We start from the raw sequence: 18,903 nt of genomic DNA on the forward strand, positions 1-18,903 counted from the left end.
AAAAAAAAAAAAAAAAAAAAAAAAAAAGACTGCCTTAATTTTAGAACACAAACTAGCAAAATATTAAAATATTGTATCCAAAACTCAAATTTTCCTACTTCAATATTTAATATTGCTTACCTGAGGACGACTGTTTGAGCCTTCTGGACCATCACTCAAAGGCAACATAGAGTATGAAAGGGACTCTCCATCCTTCTTAGGATCTAAAGGACTTTTTGGTCTAGCAGGTAAACCTACTAAAAACAAAACCATGTACAGAATTGTTAAAGCAAGGCATTGCCATATGTTTCTTTAGTTAAATTCTTATCATGTGATTTCTTACCTTTATCAAAAACTAACTTAACTCTCCTAGTATGTCTTTTACGATTTTTAAATTCTCTTTCAAAGTTCCCAAGGCTATTGGTATATTGGTCCCATATAATCTCAGGCAACTGCACAACTCTCTGTGGATATGGAAGCCCTATATCAGCCTGGAAAAAAGATGAAACAAAGAAAAACAAAGGGAAAACCTAAATTTACTTCAAGAAACAATCAAATATACTCAAATTTTCAGATGACCCCACATTCTAATTACCAGTGAAGCATTTCCATGCACTAACAGGATCCAATGAATAATAAAGCTAGTTAAGATAATACAGCCCAGATATTAAATGCTAAAGATATTAAATGCTAAAATGATGACAAGGAAAAATGAATTTGGCAAAAAATAAGTACTCCTTAAAGACATAGTTCTAAATATCAACCATACAGACATATTGTACCATCATCACTAACACATTTAAACATAAATGCCAAGGCAAAAATGTATCTAAGAATAGAGTATAAAATGTGTTGACTATAACAAATAAAATATGACACACAGAATTCATTTTAAATACAACCCATGTTTATGACTTCTTTGTACACAATGAATTATTTTCACAAATTATGACTTTTTTTTTTTTTTGCAGTGCTGAAGAGCAAACCCATGGCCTTGTGCATCCAAATCACATGTTCTATCACTGAGCTAAATCCCAGACCCAAATTATCACACATACCTCTCCCCCCTACCCCACCCAGTACTGGGGATCGAACATAGGGGTACTCTATCACTGAGCATCCCTACTTCTTTTTTCACTTAACCACTGAGCAACATCCCCAGCGCTTTTTTGCATTTTATTTAGAGACAAGGTCTCACTGAGTTGCTTAGGACCTTGCTAAGTTGCTAAGGCTAGCTTCGAACTCTCGATTCTCCTGCCTCAGCCACCAGATGGAGCCCCTGGGATTACAGGCATGCACCACTGCACTGTAATCTCAGTTGCAAATTTCACTTTAAAAAAGAAAGAATTACAGGGCTGGAGCTGTAGCTCAGTGGCAGAGCACTTTTCTGACAGATACAAGGATTGACAGACACAAGATATATGACAAGGCAAAGATGGTAAAATGTTACTTGTAAAATACAGGTGATGGGTCTAAGTGTGTTAATTATACAAAACTTTCAATTTTTCTATGTGTTCAAAATTTTCTATATTAAAATAAGAGGAAATCATCATAAATTATAAAACTGACAAGCAAAATTCTTATGACACAAAATTCTTAATTTTTATTTTGCTTACAACATATTGCATCATCACCATCAAAAAACTACAGATTATTCTAAGGTCCAACTTTTACAAAATTAGAGGATGGAGTATTTTAAAATAATGATGGTAATATCAAACAAAACTAACAAGTCATATATATTCCCTGCATCCTATATACCAATATATCCCAAGTTTCACTAATTTCACACTGGAAATTTTTAGATGTCCCCAAACTAAACTGATCACATATCAATAACTAACATGGTATACCTAAAGAATACACATGTATAAATACAGAACAATGAAAGACTTAAACCTCTACATCAAATCTAGTGGGGAAATTTCTTCTAAAGAACATAATCTTTCATGTTATTAATGTGTCTGAATTTAAAACACTTCTGAATATCTTTGTAAAAAAATTCTTGTACACTCAGAAAAATGAGAAATTATATCCCATCTGATTCAAATGTATGTCAAGATCATTGTACTGTCACGTGTAACTAAAACAAATAAATAAATAAAAGAAAAAGAAGTATCAAATAATCAAGTGCATACAAATCTAGCATATATGCCTAATAGCATCTTTTTGCCTACTTAGAAATATAATTAAAATAAGATTAAGGTTAATGTTTTTATTAATATTTACTTTTCTAACATTAATTTGTTATAAAATACCACTATAAGTACAATATCTTTGTTCACCAGCAATCTTGCTATTAACAAGGCAAAATTGATAAACATTTAAGGGGACTCTATTTAACACAGAAAGTATAATACAGCTCTAAAGTCTTAGAAGTTTTAACAAACCAATATATAGATTCCACATCTATTTTGAAATTTAACATTTTTTGAAAGCATGGAAAGAAGGTTTGCCAAGTAAATAATAGAGCTAGAGGGGCTGGAGTTATGGCTCAGCAGAAGAGCGTTCGCCTAGCACATGCAAGGCCCTGGGTTCAACCCTCAGCACCACATATAAATAAATAAAATAGGGGCTGGTATTGTGGCTCAGCGGTAGAGTGCTTACCTGGGACATGAAAGGACCGAGGTTCGATCCTCAGCACCACATAAAAATAAATAAATAAAGATATTGTGTCCAACTACAACTAAAAAATAAATAGTTTTTAAAAATAAATAAATAGGGTTGGGGCTGTGGCTCAGAGGTAGAGTGCCCACCTACATGTGTGAGGCACTGGGTTTGATTCCCCAGCACCACATACAAATAAAATAAAGATATTGTGTCCACTTATAACTAAAAAATAAATATTTAAATAAATAAAACAAAGGTATTGTGTCCAACTACAACTAAAAACTAAATATATATTTTAAAAAATAATAGAGCTAGAAAAATACAAATACTAAGTTAATACATGTAATGAAATGAAGTCCCCAAGGTTGTTGCCCAACATCTGGTAGACAACACTTTTGTAATTTGGTAAGGGGAAGTAACTAGTAAAAGGTACTAAGTCATAGTGTACGAAACAAGGTTTTCTTTTTTTCCAAAGTCATTCCATTTTAATCTTTCCACACAATATAATATCATGCCTCTCAAATTTATTGAGCTAGGCTCAGGGCACATTACAAGCTTAGTTGTACAGCATTTGCCTGTAATGCACAAAGCCTTAGATTTGATCCCCAACACAGTGCCAAAAAATAAACTAACTAAATAAAAATTACTAAATAAAAAAATTTTGAGCAATTAGTGGTTCCCTAATGGAAGGTACTTATTATGTTAATGTGCAAAGTCAACACAAACAAAAGCAGTTAATAAATTTTGAAGTATTTTTTCTTTTAGTTTTACTAACTCTGAAGCCCTGAAAGCAGAAAACAGAAAATACTAACATGAGACTACTAACAGAAAGAACTAGAAAAATGAATAAGAAATAGGACAAGCTCCATAAAAGCTCATATCTATTTTCAGTTATGTAAATTTCACTGTGTGTTAAGTAGGTATAGAAGAAGATGGTTCTACCTTCAGTAATATGGTTAATTATAGAAGGGGAGAAAATTAAACTTTTAAAAAAGCAAATACTCATATAGAAGAAAACAAATTTTAAGTAATTGTCAAAAATATCTTAATGAATATTAAGAAATACCAATGTATACCTTCTTCTGGAGTTTTTCCACAAATCCAATAGGATTCTTCAATGCTTCTCTCTGGTGTTTGCCTAAACTTTCAAGGTCTTGGACTGCTTGAGAACGCTGAGCCTCAAGTACAGCAATTGTCTGTAGTAATCTCTGGTAACTACAGAGAAAAACATCTCACTAAAATTTTCAAGTAACAACAATATGTAAAAACTGAGTTCAAGCCATGATCTACTATTAAGGCACACAATCTTTTCAAAGTTACCTGAAAGAGTTTAGTAAAACATATTACTGGGAATAAATGAGGTCTTCCTGAGTTACGTAGTACCTAGTCAGAAAACATCAGTTAGAGAAAGCAAAGCCTTCTTCCCCCATCAGTAGCTTTTAATTCTTGAATCTTGAACAAGTACAAAAAAATAAGAAAGTATTCTGACTTTTCAACAATCAGAGTGGTTAAGAAACTGCTAAATAAAAATCATAAAATTTCATCTAGGAAGGATCACCAAATCCAGCTACTTTGCTGTACTCTGTTGGAATATGGGATCTCAAGGCACATTTTCTTAGCCAGAGTCACAGGATAGTGTCACATAATTCAGACATGATCTCAAGTCTCATGGTTCTCACTTACTCTTTCTACTATACCCCTCCCTCATTTTAAAGATTTACTTTTCTATCAACAATTAGCACTTTTTCCCCCTTAGCATTTATGATAAAGACAAATATCTTTAAGTTAATGGGCATTTATAGAGAAGTCATTATTTTTACTTCTCTCCCTGCAAAGTTTTATTTAACACAGCTAAAATAGTATTTTGCCTATATAAGTCTATCACTTGTCACTATCCTGAAATCTCACTCTAGTTCATATATACTAATTCATTCTCATTCATAGTCTTTCAGCATAAGTTGTACTACCCTTCTGACTAATGTCTAATTTCGCATGTCAATATACATTTAGAAACATATTAACACAAAATCCCTGAATATCCAAACACGTTTTATAAAAAGCATCAAGAAAAAGTCACTCCAAGTTCACTTTAAAATAAACAATTAAGTCCTTAAAATATGGCGAAGCTTTTTCTTTATGGCGTCAAATGCATCTTGTTTCCCATTAGACTGTATGCTCCACAATGGCACACTCGTCTGTTCTGTTCACCATTTTGTTTAGCCAAGTATAACATACTTCCCAGCATCTAGATGCTCATGAGTATTTATTGAATGAAGAAATGAATGGACTGATACTTTGTGCAATCAAATTTTGCTTACATCTTATAAAATCAAAAGTAAACTGAATCTTAAGTTCAGAAGTCAGCAAATGGACAGAAATACCAAAGGTAAAACAATACAACTTTGAGGTTCAGAGCCATAATTCAACTGCAACATAATATTCTCTTTAAAAAAACTTTCTTATTCCCCTGCGTAAAACTCATCTTATTCTTCAAGTCTTTGTTAACTAATCTCAATACAATGTTTAATCATTAACGTAAAACTGCTAACACTGAAGGGTAAGCTTCCTCTGGGAAGGTTAGGGCTCTTCTAAATTACTCCTAGATAAGTTATAGAAGTTAAGACTAAACTCATTAAGGCTCCTTTTTAAAAAAGGTATTAATTTTTTGGATTTCAAGTCTATTTAAAATGAGTGGTATCAATAGCACTAAATTCAAAAGCTTTTTTCATATAGTATTAGAAAGCAACCCAGAAAATGAGAACTGGAGCTAAGCTTCCTTTTGCTTTGGGAAGTATGAAGTACATACAAACCCAGCCTCCATGGCTGGTTGTACTCCATCAGCTCCCCCAAGGTTCAATCTCAGGGCAATGGTATTGAGCTGAGTACCAGAAGCTATCCTCTCTTCAACACTCTATTAAGCAGCTCATCTAGAACTCCTATTCCACTAGATGGATACAAAGAAGACCCATCATGGTGTGTCTACCCCTGTTTAAAAGAGGAGTTGTAATTTCATATCACTTTTTAAAAAGTTCTGAGCTTATTAAGTTTTCAGCAAATTTCAATAGGGAAAGTAATAATGAATGAGGCACAAGAAAGAATGGAATTGTAAAAAAAAAAAAAAAAAAAAGAGCTAATATTTAAAAAGAAGTTAGTTACAAAGACAGCTGTCCTTTGTTATGTTTAGAGCAAACTGACACTGGGAAGAAAGGCCTATAATTGATGTCAATAAATTATAACAACTTTAATGTATGTAAATTACTCCACAATAAATCTGACTTTGAAAAACATTCAGATATGGAAAGAATCATAAAAAACAGGAATGACATCTAGAAAACAAGTTAAAAACAGTCTATTTTCAATTCTCTCCCTCCATCCACTCCACTCTCAAAACTACAGAAGTTGATCCAGTCACACATCCATGGCAAGACTTGTTCATTAATTCAACAATTACTAAGAAAACAAGGTACTATCCTAAAAGTTATCTAATTACTAAGATAAATCAGGCATGGAACTTAGGTATAACAAAAGAGCTATAATTACACCAAAGAAGAAGCAAAGGAATTGGATGGGAATTTTAATGGGCCAGGATTGGTCATATTAAGAAACATGTATTGGAGGATCTATCACACTAGTACATCTATTTTTGTGTAGCTGTTCAAAACTCTCTGAATTAAAAATTTAAAAACAAAACAACTCTAACTCTGGCCCAAATTAACAAGGGAATACTGTACGCCTCAAAACTATACAACACAACTGCCAATGTATTCAGTTTGCTCTGAGACAAAGACTAATAGGTTCATAAACAGACAAAGGTGGATAAGAAACTATGTAAGAAGAAATAGCTGGGGATACAGCTCAGTTGGTAGAGTGCTTGCCTCCCATGCTCAAGGTCCTGGGCTCAATCCCCAGCACCACAAAATAAAAAGTAAATAAATAAAGTAAAGTAAACAAATATATATATGAAATAGCAACAGTGGCTGGGCACTATAATTTCAGGTGGCATTCATCCATAATCTCAGACACTAGGGAGGTTAAGGCAGAAGGATCGAGAGTTTGGGGTCAGCCTTAGCAATTTGGTGAGTCCCTCAGAAATTTATTAAGACCCAGTCTCAGATAAAAAATAAATAAAAAAGGTTAAATACACGGCTCAGTGGTAAAGTGCCGCTGGTTCAATTCCCAGTACAAAAAAAGAGAAAGAAATAGCAATAGTGCCTAACATTTACTGAACATTTACGGTATACACTATATGCTAGACATTTTCTTATCTTAAGTCTCAAACTTTTGAGATGGGTATTATTATCCTTATTCTAAAGATAAGCACTCATTAAGTAACTTGACAAGATCATACCAGCTATTTAGGGTGGAGCTGTGGTGGATGAGGGCAATGATTAAAGACTAAGAATATTTAGTGAAAAAATGAAAACTTCCAGAACAATATTATTTCAAGTTTTATTTAATGAACAGCTATGAAGAAAAGGAAATAGTTTTGTCTTATAAGGACAAAGGGTCAAACCAGGAGCAAACTGTGATAAAGGCACAATACAAATAAAAACCTTGTCTCAGTCAAAACCAATAAAAGATAGCAGGATAAGCACCCAATCACCAAAGATCTTCCTCTAGATATTTAAAGGAAATTTGAAAACATTAAAAATCTGAAAACTCTTCTATGTCAATAAAACATGCTACTTTCACTTATGCTATTCACTTAATCAAGTAAGAAAATAACTTAAAAAATTCTATATGCTTTTGCATAGATGCAAATACAATTATAACATTCCCATAAGGTCAACTTTGCATTAAAATGATACATTATCTATTTCTAAACCTGAATCTCTGAATCTTACACAATGCTAAGGATATTGAGCTTATCTGTGGCAAAGTGTTTACTTTTGTTTCACTGCCTTCAACATGGACATTAGTTTTTATACTGTAGAATTATATTTGGCTAAAATACAAATGCCCTTATAAATATATCTATGCTATTTTCACTTCTTTTCAGTATCTAAGTCTGCTTGAGTTTTTATTTATTTCTGTGATTATAAAAACATTTATATATAAAAAAAATATATAGGTAAAAATCCTGATATCTGGGCCTGGGGTTGTGGCTCAGTGGTAGAGTGCTTGCCTCATGTGTGAGGCACTAGGTTCAATTCTCAGCACTGCATAAAAATAAATGAATAAAATAAAGGTCCATCAACAACTAAAAAAAATTTTTTTTTAAATCCTGATATCTGAGACTATCAAGGAATTAGTAACTTGAAGTTAATTTTATTGTCTAATTTCTAGGAAGTAATATTATATACACAGCAATCAATAAGGCAAGGGAGAAGGAGGAGGGTAGGATAAAGTGAAAGGGGAAAGGACAACGGAAAAAAATTATTTTCAACTGCTTCATAATCTTTTTCAAAGAATCAATTTCCATTTCTATGGTAGAAATAAATCTTAGTATTATAGAGGCAATTGTAATTCTAAAAGACAAATGAAACGTTTTTTAAAATCCAAATTAGAAACATACGGCCAAAAAAATTGATAGAATTCTTCAAAAGTCATTAAATCATGTCATTAAATACAAAGACAGAAGTCTATCTATATGTATAATGGACAGAGTGAAGTAGCTGCAACAGAAACCACACTTATTTAATTTACAAAGGCTAAAATATTTACTATATGGCCCTTTAAGTAAAGGTTTTTTAACCCTTGTTCTACAACATCTATAAAAGGTATGACAAGGAAATGTAATGCACAATTTTGGATTAGTTTCCACAAGAGGAAAAATAGCTATATAATATTTATGGAGATAAATAAAAAAAAAATTAAAGAAAGATTGTGGATGAAACCATTTTATTGTACCAATGTTAAATTGCTGAAGTATGATAATGATATTTAAACATACTAAAATGTAAGAGCATTAAGTCTACAAGAGCCAGGGTGCAGCTCAGTGGCAGAGCATTTGCCTTGCATATGTGAGGCTTGGGTTCAATTCTTACACACACACACACACACACACACACACACACACAGGCTGCAGTCATTACTTTTTTCCCTCCCTGTGGTACATGCCAGGAAATGCCATAGATCTACACCCCAGCTCCTCCCCTGCTTTTCAAAAACATTTTAGACAAGTAGCCCAAGCTAGCCTTGAACTTGCAATCCTCATGCCTCAGCCTCCCAAGTAGTCTACAACCTATTTTTATGAGGCTTGACAACAACAACAAAATAAATAATTATACAAGATGGGAGGGAAGAGATAACGAAATAAGAAGACAACAAATATTAAGTTGTTGACAAGTGATAAATTTAAATTAAAGATATACAGATGCTTATATTACTCTAACTTTTCCAAGTTTTATAATTTTCTTAAATAAAAACATATGAAGGGCTGGGGTTGTGGCTCATAAGTAGAGCACTTGCCTAGCATGCGTGAGGCACTGGGTTTGATCCTCAGCACCACATAAATATAAAACAAAGATATTGTGGTCCACCTATAACTAAAAAATAAATATTTTTTAAAAAACATATGAAAAAGTGTTTCATCATACTTTGCTAGTAGAAAAGGCAGTTGATTGCCCTATGAACACTGAGAACAGCCAGATGAAGTTAGATGTCATAAGAATTAATGCACTTGTTTAACTACTTTGTAAGAAGAAAAGGCAAAGAGGTTTAGAAAAACTTAGGATCAGATGAGTTAACTAATGATTTTACAAGTGTGTACATTGTACAGGTACATACAGGTGAACAAAAGGAAATAAGAAAAATAACTAAAGATATATGCTGGATATCATTAAACAGGACAAAACCATGTAAACTGATTTTTAAGAATAAAAATGAGAACACTGTAAAAATAACAAATTCCAGCCAATCTAGCAATTTACCCATTTAAAACAATTCGGGGGTGGTGGTGGTGCCTGAATTTACTCTAACTACCCCACAATTTCAATCAAGAGTAGTATTTTAACTTTCTGCAAAATAATGAACTCACAAAGTATATACATGATTTCAAGTATACAGAACACAAAATTTAAGAATCATCTATTTGGTGAAATAGGAGCTGCATAATATGATACTTTCTACTCCTTTATGAAAGAAAAAATTCTATGGGAACTGGAAAAATCATATTACCTAGGTGGCTCAAAAAAATAAAGCAGGATTAAAGTTTATGACAGGGGTCCTAGACTGATATACAACCCCATCCACCCCACACGCCACCCCACAAAAACATGCAATCCTTTCTAAAGGAATGCATCTTCCTTTATCCTAGGCCTCAAAGATGAACCATATGCAATTTCCCAAAGAAAGCAAACAGCTCACATTCAACAAGCATATAAAGAAAGCAAGACACAAAGAATAAGAAGATAGGCAAGAAAATATCTTCAAAGAATAGGAAGCTACAAAAACTGAGAATGTAACTGAAAAGGAAGCATATAAAAATGTATAATAACTAAAACTAAATGCTCAGCAGGGACAAATTTCTACTTCTGGAAAATACAGACTAGGCAAATTAAAGACAAACTCTTCAATGAAAACAACCAATAAAAGGCTGGAAAATATTATAAAAGTCTTAAAAGCATCAAAGAGCTAAGAAAATTGTGAGTTATTACAAGGTCAAGAGCCAAGGGAAGATAAAAAACAGAATGATAAAGATAAAGAATGTTTTATCTTTCACCCTGAAGCAATTTTTCTGACACAGAAGAGGAGGCTGAGAGGCTGAGCAATGCTTTTGACAGCCTAAAACTGTAGAGGATCAAAGGTGGTGTCCAGGGCCTAACAAAGGCAGAGGCTCTGAGAAACCAGTCCTTACCTAGGACTGGGATCCTGAATACCCTCTACAAATAAATCTGGATAAGAAGGAAATAAATAGTTCTTTCTGGGTGGAATAGAACATCTGTCTGACACAACCAGTAAGGCTAAAAAGGCAATCCAGACATTGAGGAACTCTTGAAAATACACAGGGAAAATCAGCCTGGTTTAAATAGAAGAATTCAGTCAGTGACATAAACATTTTTGTACTTTTATGCCAAAGTAAATTCCTCTTAGTTCCAAATTCCTGGTGAACTAGCAAGTTCTCATTCACTTACCCATTAATTCTTTTACTGAATAAAATATTATATTAAGCATTGAGAATATAATGGTGGTAAAAACAGAAAAGGGCCTTTTCCTGTATCAGTCAGGGAAGCAACATAAAAAAGTAAATATGAGGTGTTCAGTGCTGTAGAAAAAAGTGCACAAAGGCTGGGGTTGTGGCTCAGTGGTATTGTGCTCACCTAGCATGCAAGAGGTACTGGGTTCGATCCTCAGCACCACATAAATGTAAAATAAAGATATTGTGTCCACTTAAAACTAAAAAATAAATATTAAAAGAAAGAAAGAAGCACACAATATGAGAGGGCATCAGATAAAATCTTTGTGAATCAGAGACAGTTACCTAAAATAATTTCAACTGAGACCAGAAAGAAGACAGAGAAATAGCTGGAAAAGGGAGTAGCAAGGAAAAAGTTCAAGCGTTGTTCCTAATAGAAGGGACATTATGCACAAATGCTTCTGGGCAAAGCATGACACTTTAGAACAGAAAGAAGTTTGGTGCAACTGGTAATGAAGAAAGACTTAATGCTCAAAAGGAAGAAAGGGATCAATTACACAGGGTTCTGTAAAGCCAAGACTTGACTTGCTATGAAGGAGTTAAGCTGGGGAACAACAAAAACATTGCAAAAATCATTCACATCAGACAGAGAATGGATTAGAGTGAAGCAAGGCTCTAAAGGAGGACCAATTAATGAGTTGTTGTAATAACCTGGGGACAGACAGACTATATTAAGATACTATATTAAGATAGTAAAAAGGAGACACAAAGAGGCAAATGGGTAAACTTGAGATTTACGATATGACCTCTACGGCACCTGGTGACTGTTTAAAAAAAAAAAATTACAGAAACTGAAAAAAGTATTCCAAAAAGGAGAGTAGCACTACGAAACATACTGTAAATGAAAAATCAATGAGATGAATCCACTGGACTTCATACAAAGATACTAGTGAGTCACCTCAGTGGATTAATGGACAACTAGATTGATAACAGCTAGATATCAATGGTTTTAGAGAAAATGAAAATGAACAGAGTACACATGGAAAGTAGAATCAATTTATTCAAGAAATTTAACTGTGAAGAGAATAAGTAGAATAGTATTTGCAAAAGTATATGATATGAAATGATTTTTTAAAAAAATGTTTTAGTTGTAGATGCACACAATACCTTTATTTATTTATCTTTGTGTGGTGCTGAGGATCAAACCCAGTGCCTCACCCATGCTAGGTGAGTGCTCTACCACTAAGCCATAACCCCAGCCCTGAAATGATTTTAATTTTTTTGGTACTAGATTGAACCCATGGACACTTTGTCATTGAGCTAGAGTCCCCCTCTATTTTTTGAGACAAGATTTCACTAAGTTGCTTAGGACCTCACTAAATTGCTGAGACTGACATCAAACTTGCTAACCTCCTGCCTTAGCCTCCTGAGTCACTGGGATTATAGGCGTGCACCATTGTGCCTGGCAAAATTATGATTTTTAAATGAGGAAAGATTTAAGTGCTGATGGGAAAGTGGTGATTAGAAAGAATGATTAATGCAAAATCAGTCAAAAGTAAAAATAAATAGAACAAGATACCTAAAAAGCAGGGGATGGGACCCAACTCCATGACAGAAGGATTAACCTCCAATGGAGACAGAGTCCTTCCCATCCACATGTTTAAAAATAATTATCATCATTTTTCATTGAAGATTTAGTATTTATAAGATACTACGATACCAGTAGTTCTATAATTATTTTTACCCTTTAAATATTAAGGAACAAGCCAGGAATGGTGGTGCATACCTGAAATCCCAGCTACTTGGGAGGATGATGCAAGAGGATCCCAAGTTCAAGGCCAGGCTCAGCAATTTACTGAGACCCTGTCTCAAAATGAAAATTTAAAGGGCTGGAGTTGTGGCTCAATGGTAAAGTGCCCATGGGTTCAATCCCCAGTACTAAAATAAATAAATAAATAAAAGATAAACAAAACTTCAAGATTTCATGTGGGGGATCTGAACCTAGCTAAGTCTGACTTCCAAGAGCATAATTGATAGGCTATTATATATGCTTACATAGGATAGGTACACATGCAGATATACATGTAGGATTCCTGGCAAGACGTTGGCTGAAGAAGTTCAGTTCTATTGCCTTTTACTTTCTCTATGAAGCAGAAGTCAGTTCATCTTGTGGCTTAATAAGAATAAAGAAGATTTTATATGTGATACAAAAGTGAATTATGAACCTAAGAGGCCCCCAAATATAATTAATTGGAAACTCTGTTTACCAGGCTACCAATATGAAGAAGTGTGAGAAATTTCCTCTTCCATTTCTCAAAAGGAAAGGCATTGGGAGAAGAGAGGAAAAAAATGTTGATGAGAAAGCTAAGCACTTAAAGAACAGGACATTGCCAGGGCCTGGTGGTACACACACGTAACCCCAGTGATTCAGGAGGCTCAGGAGAAATGCAATTTTTGAGACCAGCCTCAGCAATTTAGCAAGACCCAGTCTTAAAAATAAAACAAGAAAGTGCTGGGGATATAGCTCAGTGGTAAGGCAACCCTGGGTTCAATCCCCAGTACCAAAAAGAAAAAAAAGCAAGATCAGGGAATATATGTCTATGTCAGTGACCAGTTGTCCATCTATTCAGAATAAAGCAACAGCAGCCCACAGTGCATACTGGCTAATGGATAAAATTAAAAAATCTATAGTCCTAAAGCACTGGCTTTAACCAAAAGTAATTACCTCAGCACTGAAATACTTGTTTATTGGCTTGTGTTTGGGTAGTGCTGGGGATCAAACTTCAGGATCTTGAATGTGCTAAGTATTCTACCACTGAGCCACACCCCCAGCCAAGCACTGAAATGCTTGGAACCTTAAGTCACAAGTAACCAAGAAGGATCTCATTATGTTTCAATGGCTGTTTTCAAAGTCCTGGATTCAAATGATCCTCCTGCCTTAGCTTTGCAAATAGTTGGGAAGGCAGGTGCCACCATGCCTGACAACTTATACTTAATTAAACACAATTTATGCAGTTATGGACACAATCAATACTTTTACATTATTTATGAGCATAATTAGCAGGGCACTGTAATTTTTCATTCACTTTCGAGGTTGTGTGAAATTAGTCAAACTCAGGACTGAACACAGATTAAAAATCACATGTCTAGCAAAGAAAAAAATAATTCTAGAGCTTGCCTAATTCTTCAAGACACTGTCAACTCAAGTTTCTTCTAGACTACTTAGACAATAAAAAAAAATCATATTTGCACAAACAGTACCTATTTTCAAATTAATCATCAGAAAACCTGCAAGATTTCAACAGTTTCTTAGAATCAAGGAAATGATGAAAGATATTCTCAGGGACCTATCTCTGCTATGTTCTCTTTCCAAAATAATATCTTTCTCCAAAAAAGTAAAGATGTTATTTCTCTTCTACCCCCACAAAATGTAGGGCCACAGCAACATCTTAAAAGTGAAAGAAGTCTATAAGGGCAGGCAGTTTCTCAAAGTGATCCAAGGACCATCTTTATACATATCCTCACGATGAAAAATTAAACCTCCAAGTACCTATTCCCTATCCCAAATTTTCTAAAAGCATTTGAGTAGAGACCTAGGAATCTACATTTTTAACAAGACAATATAAAATTTATACAGACTAAAGTTTTTTCCCCTCAAACTCTTTAGTTTGTATGAACTTAACCAAATGTCAGTTTATATGCTTTTTATTTCAGTATCAAATTCTGAACAGGGAAAGGGAAGAAACCTTGGGGATCCCAGCAAATACTTTCTTATTGACGTAATTAATGTATGTTGTTTGTTTCACCAATTGTTTGTCATCATTCCACACTGAACTTCATGTGATGACACCTAATACTTTGTTTTTATCTCTTTTTACAAAAAGAAAATCTCCAGAAAAATTAATAAACCTGAAAGACAAATGCACACAAAATATACATAGACTTGTAACAAATTATTTATAATACACACATTTCATTAAAGTAGGTGACCTAATTGTTGATATAGCCCAAGTAGTCAACATTCCTTTAACATAAAGAAGGGACTTCTTACATATTTCCTGAATGAATGAACAAATATCAATTGGGAAAAATCTATTCCAGATGCATTACATCACTTAAAATTCTTAGAAACTCTTTTTAGAAAAATAATCTGTTTTACATAGATCTTAAACTAATTTGAGAATAAATCTATATCAACTAATATAATCTTTGATAATTAAAGACACTTCTGATTTTTATTTTCAGTACTGAGATTTTGCCCGAGCCTTAAGCATGCTAGGAAAGTGCTCTACTAAGACACAGAAGCCAATTATTAGTAAAAAATAATTATTATCTAAAAATTTAAATTAATTCTACAAGATATATTTTACTGTTGACTTTCAGCATACAAAGATTAAATGCATGAAGATTAAAGAAAACTGTATTAGATATTAAACAGTAAGTTCTTCAAAATAAGGCTAAATAAACAATCAAAACAACATATTTCTATAAACCCCTCTTATATAACTTTTTGGAATGACAGTTTAAAATTATACTTTGCTGTTTGCTTATAAATATTTTAAGAATGTTTTATTATTATTATAGCTTATAATAAAATTATACTGAATAAATATTAAGAGCTGGATACTTAACTCAGTGATACAGCATTTACCTGTAATGCATGAAACCCTGAGTTCAATTTCTAACACCACAAAAAAATCAGAAGGCATCTGACTTTAATTAGATATCAAATTAAAGATATGCTTTTCCCTCGGCAAGTGTGATGGAACCATCTGTAATATTCACAATGAGTCGGGAGACTGAGGCAGGAGGATCACAAGTTCAAGGCCAGCCCAGGCAACTTAGTTTTCAGAAGAAAAAGTAAAAAGGCCTAGGGATGTAGTTCAGAGGTAGAGCAGCCCTAGGTTAAATCCCTTGTACCGCTTAAAAAAACAAACAATGAAAAACCTTTTTCTAAAGCTAAATAAAAAGAAATGCATAACAAAAATATTTCAATTGAAAAACCAACTTAACATGTCTCTTTTTAACTTCAAACTTTGGTCTCAATATGACATCTTAAATAGTTTCTAAAATTATTCTATATATAGCAATGGTTCAAACCAGGAATCATTTGCAGAGCTTTAAAAATAATAATAATACAGATGACTGAGATTCAACAATTAAATCAGATTCTCTGGGGTGAGTCAGGCTAGGCATTCCTATACTTTTACAATATACCAATGATTTCTAATAGGTAGCCAGATTTCAGAATTATTATGCTATGTTAATTTTAAAAATAAATACAAGGGGCTGGCATGTGCAAGGCTCTGAGTTCAATCCTCAGCACTACCAAAAGAAAAAAATATAGTAAAAAGAAATATATTCATTAGGAATTACCAATAGTTCATTCTCTTTACACTTAGAAAAGAAACTGCTAGACTGGGGATGTGGCTCAAGTGGTAGCGCGCTCGCCTGGCATGCGTGGGGCCCGGGTTCGATCCTCAGCACCACATACAAACAAAAATGTTGTGTCCGCCGATAACTAAAAAATAAATATTAAAATTCTCTCTCTCTCTCTCTCTTTAAAAAAAAGAAAAAGAAAGAAACTGCTATTTACAGTTGAGATAAAAGAACCAACTAAAACCTAAGAAGTAAAGGCAATGTATAACTGCAGTATAATTTTAGGAGACAGGTCTGAACCCAGGGTCACTCTACTACTGAACTATATCCCCAGATCTAAGTTGCTTAGGGCCTCACTAATTTGCTGAGGCTGGCCCCAAACTTTCTAACCTCCTGCCTCAGCCTTCCAAGCCGCTGAGGATACAGGTATGCGTCCCAGTGCCAGACTGAAGTACAATTTTCTTTGTGAGCCACACACAGTGACATGTGCCTATAATGAGTGACTCATGAAGGTGAGGAAGGAGGATCAAAAGTTCAGAGCCAGCATCAGCAACTTAGCAAGGCTCTGTCTTAAAATCAAAAATAAAAAGGACTGGAGATATAATTCAGGGGTAGAGTGCCTCTGGTCTCAATCCCCAGTATCAAAAACAAAAACAACTTTATAAGATATATTTTTAAAGCCTCCACAAATCAAGAAAACAAAATTATTTTGTCATGACCAGAAGTAATATTTCTAGTAAGCCACGTAAGAACAGGCAATTCAAGCAATTCAATCCCCTATGTTCTGTATCCATTTCCTGGCTCTCATACCTTGCTGAATATGTTTACTTCTGAACGTAAGTATATCTGATCTTAGTTTATTAAAGATATTCAATAGGCACTTGATAGTAACGGTTCACTCCATTTATACTTTACCACATTCCTAATGCCACCTATATTGTTTTGGATAAAATTTAACTAAAAAAATGTTGTTATTGTTTAGAGTACTATTTTCCATTTTAGTTATTTCACACACACACTCTTTAAGCTAGAACTTATAGGACAAAACTTTTCACTTAGATAGCTTTGAATGAAAAAATCATAAAAGTAAAAATATAATTTAGTGGGCTGGGGCTATGGCTCAGTATAGAGCTTGCCTAGCATGTTTAAGATGCTGGGTTCAATCCTCAGACCACATAAAAATAAATAAAATAAAGGTACTGTTGTCTACAACTAAAAAATATAAAAAATTAATAATATATATACTCTAGTTAGAAAAAAATTAGCATATTAAAGAGAGGAACATTAGTAATATTTTTAACAAAAATCAATGATAAACCAGGAGAGGTGGCACACTCCTATAATCTCAGTGGCTCTGGAGGCTGAGGCAAGAGGATTGCAAGTTCAGAGCAAACCTCAGCAAAAAAGCAAGGCACTTAGCAACTCAGTGAGACCCTGTCTCTAAATAAAAAATACAAAATAACAGGGTTGGGGATACTGCTCAGTGGTTGAGTGCCCCTGAGTTTAATTCCCCAAAAGAATCAATGTTAAAAAGTCTCCTATCAAAGAGAACCCAGGATTAGATTGCTTCACTGTTGAATTCAACCAAACATGTAAAAAAGAAGACTCATTCTCCAACTCTTCCAAAAAAAATTGAAGAAAGAATACTTACAAACTTAATTTACAAGGCCAGCATTATTCTGATAACAATGCCAGATGATACTACAAAAAAAGAAAATTAAAGGCCAATATCATTGATGAACTACAGATGCAAAAATGCTCAAGAAAATACTAGCAAACCAAATTCAACAGCACATTTAAATGATCATTCCCACCATGATAAAGTGGGATTATTCACCAAGTTCAAGGATGATGGTTCAACATACACAAATCTGTAAATGTGAAGTACCACATTAACAGAATGAAGACAAATGACATAAACATCTCAATAGATGTAGAAAAAGCATTTAATAAAACTCAGGATTCTCTCAGGAGAAAAATTCTCAACAAATTAGGTATAGAGGAAATGTACCTCAACACAGTAAAAGCCACATATAAAAGACATCTAACATCCTACTCAATGTGAGAAGCTGAAAGCTTTTCCTCTAAGATCAGGAACAAAAGAAACGATGCCCACTCTTGCCACTTATATAACTGTAGTACCTAGCTAGAGCAAATAGGTAATAAAAAGAAATAAAAGGCATCTAAATTTGAAAGAAAAATGTTAAACTGTTAGATACCACAACCTTATACATAAAAAACTCTAAAGCCTACCTACCAACCTGCGCACGCGCGCTGCACGCACGCGCGCACACACACACACACACACACACACACAGAACAGTTGAGAACAAATTAATTCAATCAAAGTGAAGGATATAAAACCAGCATACAGGACTGGGGGTGTAGCTCAGTGATAAAAACACTAGATGCCTAGCGTGTGTGAGGTGTGTGTTAAATCCTCAACACTGAAAACAAACAAACAAACAACAGCCAACAGCACCATTATCTTCTAACAATGAACTATCAAAAAAAAAAAATCAAGAAAATACTCCCTTTTAACAATATATGTATTTTAAATGCTTAGGAATAAGTTTAACCAAGAAGGTGAAAGGCCCATATACTGAAAAAATGTATAATATTAATGAAAGAAATTGAAGACACAAAGAATTAACATTGTTAAAATGTCTATACTACTCAAAGTGAAGCACAGATTCAATGTAATCCTTACTAAAATTCCAATGTCATTTTTTTACAAACAGAGAAAAAAATAATAATCCTAAATTTTGTATGGAAACACAAAAGACCCCAAATAACCAAAGAAATCTTGGACAAAAAGAACAAAAGTCAGAGCCATAACATGGACATCAAAATACACT

General features: G+C 33.7%; 1 protein-coding gene and 1 long non-coding RNA gene across 5 annotated transcripts in view; one reads left to right on the top strand and one right to left on the bottom strand.

The window, feature by feature from the left end:
• LOC125619998 overlaps positions 1-16,363 on the top strand; it is a 22,263-nt gene extending 5,900 nt beyond the window's left edge. The window contains exons 2-3 of the long non-coding RNA XR_007351575.1: positions 2,478-2,486; positions 16,334-16,363. This is a non-coding gene — a long non-coding RNA (uncharacterized LOC125619998). The remainder of the gene's footprint in view (positions 1-2,477; positions 2,487-16,333) is intronic.
• Positions 1-18,903, bottom strand: part of Zzz3 (zinc finger ZZ-type containing 3) — a 105,325-nt gene that overhangs the window by 17,988 nt on the left and 68,434 nt on the right. For 3 of the 4 annotated variants that reach the window (XM_048814096.1, XM_015490531.2, XM_048814095.1), the window contains 3 exons: positions 3,666-3,804; positions 323-470; positions 121-236 (listed from right to left, as the gene is read on the bottom strand). In XM_048814096.1, coding sequence (XP_048670053.1) covers positions 121-236; positions 323-470; positions 3,666-3,804 — 403 coding nt within the window. The remainder of the gene's footprint in view (positions 1-120; positions 237-322; positions 471-3,665; positions 3,805-18,903) is intronic. The other variant, XM_015490532.2, reaches the window with a different exon arrangement.

The sequence above is a fragment of the Marmota marmota genome, unplaced genomic scaffold, assembly GCF_001458135.2.
Source record: "Marmota marmota marmota unplaced genomic scaffold, marMar, whole genome shotgun sequence".
Lineage (NCBI taxonomy): Eukaryota > Metazoa > Chordata > Mammalia > Rodentia > Sciuridae > Marmota > Marmota marmota.